General features: G+C 44.1%; 1 protein-coding gene across 1 annotated transcript; it reads right to left on the bottom strand.

The window, feature by feature from the left end:
* Window positions 1–8866: 8866 nt before the first annotated feature.
* On the bottom strand, window positions 8867–9799 carry LOC311098705 (C-C motif chemokine 4-like; the record flags this gene model as incomplete). The annotated part of the gene is made up of 4 exons (XM_084139243.1): window positions 8867–8903; window positions 9144–9221; window positions 9395–9509; window positions 9712–9799. 4 exons carry the CDS (start codon window positions 9797–9799, stop codon window positions 8867–8869), a joined length of 318 nt encoding a protein of 105 aa, XP_083995369.1.
* Window positions 9800–10714: the final 915 nt, after the last annotated feature.

The raw sequence follows: 10714 nt of genomic DNA, 5'->3' as shown, positions 1-10714 counted from the left end.
CATACTCCTTAGCCAAATACATTTAAACTCTGTTTTTCACAATTCCTGACATTTAGTCCTAGTAAAAAATCCCTGTCTTAGGTCAGTTAGGATCACCACTTTATTTTAAGAATGTGAAATGTCAGAATAATAGTAGAGAGAATGATTTATTTAAGCTTTTATTTATTTCATCACATTCCCAGTGGGTCAGAAGTTTACATACACTCAATTAGTATTTAGTAGCAATGCCTTTAAATTGCTTAACTTGGGTCAAACAGTTTGGGTAGCCTTCCACAAGCTTCCCACAATAAGTTGGGTGAATTTTGGCCCATTCCTCCTGACAGAGCTGGTGTAACTGAGTCAGGTTTGTAGGCCTCCTTGTTCGCACACGCTTTTTCAGTTCTGCCCACAAATGTTCTATAGGATTGAGGTCAGGGCCTTGTGATGGCCACTCCAATACCTTGACTTTGTTGTCCTTAAGCCATTTTGCCACAACTTTGGAAGTATGCTTGGGGTCATTGTCCATTTGGAAAACCCATTTGCGACCAAGCTTTAACTTCCTGACTGATGTCTTGAGATGTTGCTTCAATATATCCACATAATTTTACTTCCTCATGATGCCATCTATTTTGTGAAGTGCACCAGTCCCTCCTGCAGCAAAGCACCCCCACAGCATGATGCCGCCACCCCCATGCTTCACGGTTGGGATGGTGTTCTTCGGCTTGCAAGCGTCCCCCTTTTTCCTCCAAACATAACGATGGTCATTATGGCCAAACAGTTCTATTTTTGTTTCATCAGACCAGAGGACATTTCTCCAAAAAGTATGATCTTTGTCCCCATGTGCAGTTGCAAACCATAGTCTGGCTTTTTTATGGCAGTTTTGGAGCAGTGTCTTCTTCCTTGCTGAGCGGCCTTTCAGGATATGTCGATATAGGACTCGTTTTACTGTGGATATAGATACTTTTGTACCTGTTTCCTCCAGCATCTTCACAAGGTCCTTTGCTGTCGTTCTGGGATTGATTTGCATCTCTAGGAGACTCCTTCCTGAGCGGTATGACAGCTGCATGGTCCCATGATGTTTATACTTGCGTACTATTGTTTGAACAGATGAACGTGGTACCTTCAGGTGTTTGGAAAATGCTCCCAAGGATGAACCAGACTTGTGGAGGTCTACAATTTATTTTCGGAGGTCTTGGCAGATTTCTTTTGATTTTCCCATGAAGTCAAGCAAAGAGGCACTGAGTTTGAAGGTAGGCCTTGAAATACATCCACAGGTACATCTCCAATTGACTCAAATGATGTCAATTAGCCTATCAGAAGCTTCTAAAGCCATTACATCATTTTCTGGAATTTTCCAAGCTGTTTAAAGGCACAGTCAACTGGAATTGTGATACAGTGAATTATAAGTGAAATAATCTGTCTGTAAACACTTGTTGGAAAAATTACTTGTGTCATGCTGTCACGAACACTGCCGAGGCTGCTCCTCCTCCTTGTTCGGGCAGGCTTCGGCGTTCGTCGTCCCCGGAGTACTAGCTGCCACCGTTGGATGTTTCGATGTTTGTTTGGTCATGTCTAGTTTAGTGCACCTGTTTCGTATTCTGTCCTGATTATGTCACCTATAAGTTTCACTGTGTTATGTTTTGTAGTTGTGTGTTATTGTCCGCCTGTCGTTTGTCTTTTTGGTATATTTTGTGCATTAGTGTTTTACGCGTTGCGCGTAGGTTATCGCCTCCTGTGTGTTCGAGGCCATTTATTTTTGAATTGTGTCATTGAGTCAAGTAAAGTCGTTTTGACTTATCCGCTGTGTCCTGCGCCTGACTTCACCACCACATCCACAAGTATACCGTTACAGAATAACACACCTTTTACTATGGAGTCAGCAGGAGCAACGGCGGGAACCGAGTCGCTGGAGGACCGGGTCAGCTACCAGGACACCAGGATCCAGCAACTCGGATCCTCCATGCAGGAGGTCATGGACACCCTGCGCCGATAGGAGAGAGGAGGTTTGCCCACACCTCCTCCTACCTTACCACCACCATCGGCCAGCCCCACCATACCAGCTCCGGAGTCCAGTGGCATTCGGCTCTCGCTCCCAAGGGCATATGATGGCACCGCAGCCGGGTGTCAGGGGTTCCTCCTTCAAGTGGAGCTCTACCTGGCGACCATACACCTGGCGCCCTCGGGATACGAGAGCGTTTCCGCCCTCATCTCCTGTCTCTCCGGCAAGGCGTTGGAGTGGGCCAATGCCGAATGGAGGGGAATAGACGCCGCCACCATCAGCTACGCGGAGTTCTCCCGCCGCTTCAGGGCTGTTTTCGATCATCCCCCTGAGGGTAAAGCGGCGGGAGAGCGTCTGTTCCACCTTCGACAGGGGAAGAGGAGCGCACAGGAGTTTGCCCTGGACTTCCGGACTCTAGCGGCGGATGCGGGGTGGAATGAGAGGGCCCTCATCGACCACTATCGGTGTAGCCTGCGTGAGGACGTTCGACGAGACTTGGCCTGCAGGGACACCAATCTCTCCTTCGACCAGCTGGTGGACATGTCAATCCGTCTGGATACCCTGCTGGCCACCCGCGGACGTCCAGAGTTGGGGCCGTCCATTCCATCCCCCAGCACCTCTGAGCCGAGCCCTATTATTATTATTATTATTATTTGCCTCCTGCTGCCACCTGTAGCCAAAACCGTAAAAGCTACTGACACAACTTTAAAACTTGCACGCTGAGCATCAACAATGTGCTTAAAAAAATAATAATGTTTTTATACTACTCATACTTTTCACACTACAACCATATTTGCATGAATCCCAATGCATGTCAATGGCCATAGACTTGAATGGTAATTATTTCAGTATTCAACCTGTTAAGCTAGGAACGCCATTCAAAAACTCTACAACGTGTAGACCGGTCTGGAATAGGTTGCTTGTATACAGCTTTTTGATACCATTTATACTTTTTGAACTAGAGCCATTTTAAATGTTCATAAAAGCTCCATAGGCTTGAATGGGAAGTATTTGGATTAGCCACTGCCCTTGAATCGTTTTTGTTTGCAGGCACCCTAAAGCTGAATTCTGTATTGCAGTTCTATCAAATATGTATACCATTGGCAGACTTTGTATACCAAATAAGGTAATTAAAAGTACAATATGGGGTGAGTACATCGGGGAGTCATATCTGTGCAGATGATCTGTCACTCAAAATCACTGATACAGGTCCCCTCCACCCTCTGGTTGTATGGATAAGTTGCAATTATGTCTCAGGAGAAACTTAGATTCAAATAAAGGTCATTTTGATCAAATTACTCAACTACAATGTCTATTGTTACAACAACAAAGAAGTTACTTCGACAAAACAAACAATGTATCTTTCCCTCAGATGTCATTGTATGCTTGATAGAACACCAGAATATGTACTAGCCTGTGCTGGGCTTGGTGTAGGCTAGCCTGTGTTAGGCTTGGTGTAGACTAGCCTGTGTTAGGCTTGGTGTAGACTAGCCTGTGTTAGGCTTGGTGTAGACTAGCCTGTGTTAGGCTTGGTGTAGACTAGCCTGTGTTAGGCTTGGTGTAGACTAGCCTGTGTTAGGCTTGGTGTAGACTAGCCTGTGTTGGGCTTGGTATAGGCTAGCCTGTGTTGGGCTTGGTGTAGGCTAGCCTGTGTTGGGCTTGGTGTAGGCTAGCCTGTGTTAGGCTTGGTGTAGACTAGCCTGTGTTAGGCTTGGTGTAGACTAGCCTGTGTTAGGCTTGGTGTAGACTAGCCTGTGTTAGGCTTGGTGTAGACTAGCCTGTGTTGGGCTTGGTGTAGGCTAGCCTGTGTTGGGCTTGGTGTAGGCTGGCCTGTTTTGATGTTTGCTGTTTCCTGTTTCTGTTTCTATTCATGGGAAAATAATTTGGTTGCAAATGCAGAGTGAGAAAACTTCCAGAACTGGAATTTCACTGCTTTGAAAATAGAGACATCAGTGTGTGTTGTGACACAGTTTGGAATTTGGGAATAAACACTGACTGACGACTCAGTGCTGGTGTCGTTGGCTCCTCTTGGTTGTGCAACCTTTATAGATGAATATGAATAGATCTTGTAAATAGTCAGATATCTGATTGCTTTGAAGGAATATGCATTTGTCACAACGTGGGCAACTCTTGCCTAAAACCTTCAAAGGAACAAGGAGAAACAGGTGTAAGAAACTCCTGTAGTTAGCCAGGTAGAAGTTACGATACATTGTATACAACCATAAAGGCCAGGTCTATGTAGATTTCAATGTAATCTAAAAATATCAGCTTGGAGCTTAAACACCATAGACACATACAAAGTGAATGTACTGTATGTCATCTAAATAAAATAAAAAAATTAAATAACATTATTTAGCAGACGCTCTTATCCAGAGCGACTTACATGAGCAATTAAGGTTAAGTGCCTTGTTTAAGGGCACATCGACAGATTTTTCACCTAGTCGGCTCGGGGATTAGAACCAGCAACCTTTCGGTTACTGGCACAACGCTCTTACCCACTAAGCTACGTGCCCCCCCTCTCATCTATACAAGGCCTTTGGAATACGAGTGTTTTTATAAGAAGCATTGTGAGAGTGATCCACCCACTGGTGACCTCTCATGGTGTAGTGTCCTCAACAGTTACTACATCCACCCACTGGTGACCTCTCATGGTGTAGTGTCCTCAACAGTTACTACATCCACCCACTGGTGACCTCTCATGGTGTAGTGTCCTCCACAGTTACTACATCCACCCACTGGTGACCTCTCATGGTGTAGTGTCCTCCACAGTTACTACATCCACCCACTGGTGACCTCTCATGGTGTAGTGTCCTCAACAGTTACTACATCCACCCACTGGTGACCTCTCATGGTGTAGTGTCCTCAACAGTTACTACATCCACCCACTGGTGACCTCTCATGGTGTAGTGTCCTCCACAGTTACTACATCCACCCAATGGTGACCTCTCATGGTGTAGTGTCCTTAACAGTTACTACATCCACCCACTGGTGACCTCTCATGGTGTAGTGTCCTCCACAGTTTCTACATCCACCCACTGGTGACCTCTCTTGGTCAAATCAAATCAAATCAAATCAAATTTTATTGGCCACATGCGCCGAATACATCAAGTGCAGTCATTACAGTGAAATGCTTACTTACAGCCCTTAACCAACAGTGCATTTATTTTTAATAAAAAAAGTGAAATAAAACAACAACAAAAAAGTGTTGAGAAAAAAAAGAGCAGAAGTAAAATAAAATAACAGTAGGGAGGCTATATATACAGGGGGGTACCGGTGCAGAGTCAATGTGCGGGGGCACCGGCTAGTTGAGGTAGTTGAAGTAATATGTACATGTGGGTAGAGTTAAAGTGACTATGCATAAATAATTAACAGAGTAGCAGCAGCGTAAAAATATGGGGTGGGGGGAAGTGCAAATAGTCCGGGTAGCCATGATTAGCTGTTCAGGAGTCTTATGGCTTGGGGGTAGAAGCTGTTGAGAAGTCTTTTGGACCTAGACTTGGCACTCCGGTACCGCTTGCCGTGCGGTAGCAGAGAGACCAATCTATGACTAGGGTAGCTGGAGTCTTTGACAATTTTGAGGGCCTTCCTCTGACACCGCCTGGTATAGAGGTCCTGGATGGCAGGAAGCTTGGCCCCAGTGATGTACTGGGCCATACGCACTACCCTCTGTAGTGCCTTGCGGTCGGAGGCCAAGCAGTTGCCATACCAGGCAGTGATGCAACCAGTCAGGATGCTCTCGATGGTGCAGCTTTAGAATTTTTTGAGGATCTGAGGACCCATGCCAAATCTTTTTAGTCTCCTGAGGGGGAATAGGCTTTGTCGTGCCCTCTTCACGACTGTCTTGGTGTGTTTGGACCATGATAGTTCGTTGGTGATGTGGACACCAAGGAACTTGAAGCTCTCAACCTGTTCACTACAGCCCGTCGATGAGAATGGGGGCGTGCTCAGTCCTCTTTTTTTTCCTGTAGTCCACAATCATCTCCTTTGTCTTGGTCACGTTGAGGGAGAGGTTGTTATCCTGGCACCACATGGCCAGGTCTCTGACCTCCTCCCTATAGGCTGTCTCATCGTTGTCGGTGATCAGGCCTACCACTGTTGTGTCGTCGGCAAACTTAATGATGGTGTTGGAGTCGTGCCTGGCCATGCAGTCATGGGTGAACAGGGAGTACAGGAGGGGACTGAGCACGCACCCCTGAGGGGCCCCTGTGTTGAGGATCAGTGTGGCAGATGTGTTGTTACCTACACTTACCACCTGGGGGCGGCCCGTCAGGAAGTCCAGGATCCAGTTGCAGAGGGAGGTGTTTAGTCCCAGGATCCTTAGCTTAGTGATGAGCTTTGAGGGCACTATGGTGTTGAATGCTGAGCTGTAGTCAATGAATAGCATTCTCACGTAGGTGTTCCTCTTGTCCAAGTGGGAAAGGGCAGTGTGGAGTGCAATAGAGATTGCATCATCTGTGGATCTGTTGGGGCGGTATGCAAATAGGAGTGGGTCTAGGGTTTCTGGGATAATGGTGTTGATGTGAGCCATGACCAGCCTTTTAAAGCACTTCATGGCTACAGACGTCAGTGCTACGGGTCGGTAGTCATTTAGGCAGGTTATCTCATTGTCCTGGGGCACGGGGACTATGGTGGTCTGCTTGAAACATGTTGGTATTACAGACTCAGTCAGGGACATGTTGAAAATGTCAGTGAAGACACTTGCCAGTTGGTCAGTACATGCTCGGAGTACACGTCCTGGTAATCCATCTGGCATTGCGGCCTTGTGAATGTTGACCTGCTTAAAAGTCTTACTTACATCGGCTACAGAGAGCGTGATCACATAGTCATCCGGAACAGCTGGTGCTCTCATGCATGCTTCAGTGTTGCTTGCCTCGAAGCGAGCATAGAAGAGGTTTAGCTCGTCTGGAAGTCTTGTGTCACTGGGCAGCTTGCGGCTGTGCTTCCCTTTGTAGTCTGTAATAGTTTTCAAGCCCTGACACATCTGACGAGCATCAGAGCCGGTGTAGTACGATTCAATCTTAGTCCTGTATTGACTCTTTGCCTGTTTGATGGTTCGTCGGAGGGCATAGCGGGAATTCTTATAAGCGTCCGGGTTAGAGTCCTGCTCCTTGAAAGCGGCAGCTCTACCCTTTAGCTCAGTGCGGATGTTTCCTGTAATCCATGGCTTCTGGTTGGGGTATGTACGTACGGTCACTGTGGGGACGACATCATCGATTCACTTATTGATGAAGCCAGTGACTGATGTGGTGTACTCCTCAATGCTATCTGAAGAATCCCGGAACATGTTCCAGTCTGTGCTAGCAAAACAGTCCTGTAGCTTAGCATCTGCGTCATCTGACCACTTTTTCATTAACCGAGTCACTGGTGCTTCCTGCTTTAGGTTTTGCTTATAAGCAGGAATCAGGAGGATTGAGTTATGGTCAAATTTGCCAAATGGAGGGCGAGGGAGAGCTTTGTATGCGTCTCTGTGTGTGGAGTAAAGGTGGTCTAGAGTTTTTTTTCCTCTGGTTGCACATTTAACATGCTGGTAGAAATGAGGTAAAACGGATTTAAGTTTCCCTGCATTAAAGTCCCTGGCCACTAGGAGCGCTGCCTCTGGATGAGCGTTTTCCTGTTGACTTATGGCCTTATACAGCTAATTCAGTGCAATCTTAATGCCAGCATTGGTTTGTGGTGGTAAATAGACAGCTATGATAGATGAAAACTCTCTTGGTAAATAGTGTGGTCTACAACTTATCATGAGATACTCTACCTCAGGCGAGCAAAACCTAGAGATTTCCTTAGTATTAGATTTTATGCACCAGCTGTTGTTTACAAATATACACAGACCGCCACCCCTTGTCTTACCGGAGTCAGCCGTTCTATCCTGCCGATGTAGAGTATATCCCACCAGCTCTATGTTGTCCATGTCGTCGTTCAGCCACGACTCGGTGAAACATAAGATATTACAGTTTTTAATGTCCCGTTGGTAGGATAACCGTAATCTTAGGTCATCCCATTTATTCTCAAATGATTGAAGATTGGCTAATAGGATTGATGGGAGAGGCAGTTTACTCGCTCGCCGTCGGATCCGTGCAAGGCACCCCGACATACGTCCACGATATCTCTGCCTCTTCCTCATGCGAATGACGGGGATTTGGGCCTTGTCGGGTGTCTGTAGGATATCCTTGGCGGCCGCCTCATTGAAGAAAAAATCTTTGTCCAATACGAGGTGAGTAATCGCCGTCCTGATATCCAGAAGCTCTTTTTGGTTATAAGAGATGATCGCAGAAACATTATGTACAAAATAAATCACAAATAACGCGGAAAAACACACATAATAGTACAATTGGTTAGAGGGCTGTAAAACGGCAGCCACCTTCTCCGGCGCCATTATCTCTGTTGCAGTGTTACTACGTTCAACCACTGCAGTGTCCTCCACAGTTACTGTACATTATCTTCTCTATCTGTCTGTTTCATCAGTTAGTATCTGTCATTGTGCTGTCCAAGGTTCCTCTTCCTCTCACCACTCATACCACACAAGATTAACACACAAAACAAGTGAGAATCCGTCGTAAAATATAATATATTTATTATAGATATAAAATGTAACAGTAACAGTGAAAAAAAGTAACAAATGTTTTCATGAATAAAAGTATAAACATTTAGTTTCCTGATACTCTTATAACGAGATCGTAACCTTATTGCATATAAACAAAGGTTATATTATAACAAGATTTTTTACATTTACAAAATATATTTATATAAATTCAGCCCAGAAAATATAGGACTAAGAAGATATAAGTAGCTGTATAGCAGGCGAAACAGGGTTGGTTATTAACATGTTCAGTTCCTGACTGTGGAATACACATGTACTGCTCCTCTGTATCCAGAGTACCCATCGTCGGATTAGGACTGTGATTTTTTGATGTGAACCGCCTTGTCCCTAAAATAGATTAGAAAAATGAATATTATTTTCAATTCTTAAGGCCACTCTTAACTTTCAATAACTCCAATTTAGAGTTTTATCTGTTCTAAAATCTGGAACAGGTTCAATGGGTCTACATTCATGAGTACCAACTTTGTTTGTACCATTCATAATAAACAACTATATTCTAAATCCCTTTTATTATTCAAGTGTAAATAGTATTACAGTTGAAATTTTATTTATGAGAGTAATTCTTACCCCAGTCGGTTGACATGTTCGATCACCCAGCTCTGGGAAGGGTCTGCACACACATCTTTCCCTTTTTCAGTGTGAAACCTGGAAGAGACGCATACAATACCGTCAGTCCATATTCAACACTCTGTTTTTACACTTTCAGCATTATTAACCCCGTTTTTGTATTCAACTATAATTACAGTATAATGGTATTTTTCTTGTTAAGAATCCTGAACCTGAATTCAAAAATAAATATTCACACCAAAGATACTCACATGATGGCAGGGATTCTGCAGATTTCAGTCGTGGTCTGTAGGGTATAGCCTATGATAACCCCAAAAGGTATTTTCCTACCAGTGTAGCTTTGACAACAGCCTCTTATACGACGTGCTGTAAAAAAGGAGCAAATAAACGATTAAGGAGGAATCTTGATAAAGACTAAATATTACTCTAATTGTCCAACAGTTTCTTTCAGTTTTCCAGTAATAACACAGACAGACGGACTAAGACTAAACTTGGAGAGAGGGAGACAGAGGCATACAGACAGACAGACGGACGGACTAAGACTAAACTTTGACAGCCGAATATTGACCTTGTTTAGCTGCAGAAGCCTCAGTAGTGAACAGCCCCACAGCCAGGAGCACAAGCAGCACTATCACAGCAGCTCTGATCTGGGACATCTCTTCTTCTGTGGTGCTGTGGTTAGTGATGAGCTGAGCTGAGTTGCTGTCTTCAGAAAGAGAGCTTTAGTGGCTGTGTGAGGTCCTATTCATCATCAGAGCCATATATATACTCCTGGTGCAGGTGGAAACTTATTCTCTGAGAGGTGAAATGGGCTTTCCTACCCACGCCTTAACACCAAAGTCCCACGGCAGAATTTCCCCATCACTTTCCCCAATGAGCAAAACAGGGAAACAAGATTTTTGAACAGAACAAGAGGGAGGACTGTTTATTTTTTTTTATTTTTTTTTTTATTTTTTTGGGGGGGGGTGGATCAGCTTAATATTGCAGATAGATTGTATCTTCTATCAATGTAATTATTTGCATCACTTCCAATCCCCCATGTTTTTTATATATATACTCCCCTTTATTACTTTTCAACCCCACCATCCTTTCCCTACTTGGAGTAAATTAGTGAACAACAATGCCCAGGCCTCTACTTCCGGTCTATACTTACTATCTACACCTTATGGACACAGTTAATTTTACAATAATTCTATTATATATACATATATATATTTATTTTTGCTCCTGAACTACTTCTACTCTCAACCTCTCCGATCATTTTCATGATGTCCATCCGGTTTGCTTCTATATGCCATATCTTTCTAACTGTGCTCTTTCCCAAAAGCTCCCAACATACAACCTATATACTTATTATGGACACAGTGTGCTTACATTATTAGCTATCTTTGTTATTATTTGTTGTTATTTGTTATTAGTCCCATCCTTCAACTCTATTCAATACCTCCCATCTATCTCTTAACACCATCCATATAGGATTTCTATTTGCCATATATATTTCCACCGTACTGTGATGTTTTACAAAAGTTCTGAACCTTTCTATTCTCATTGCTACAGATTGTGAATTAAAA

This window comes from Coregonus lavaretus (assembly GCF_964263955.1).
Source record: "Coregonus lavaretus genome assembly, chromosome: 23".
NCBI lineage: Eukaryota > Metazoa > Chordata > Actinopteri > Salmoniformes > Salmonidae > Coregonus > Coregonus lavaretus.
This window is presented reverse-complemented; position numbering and strand designations above follow the sequence as displayed.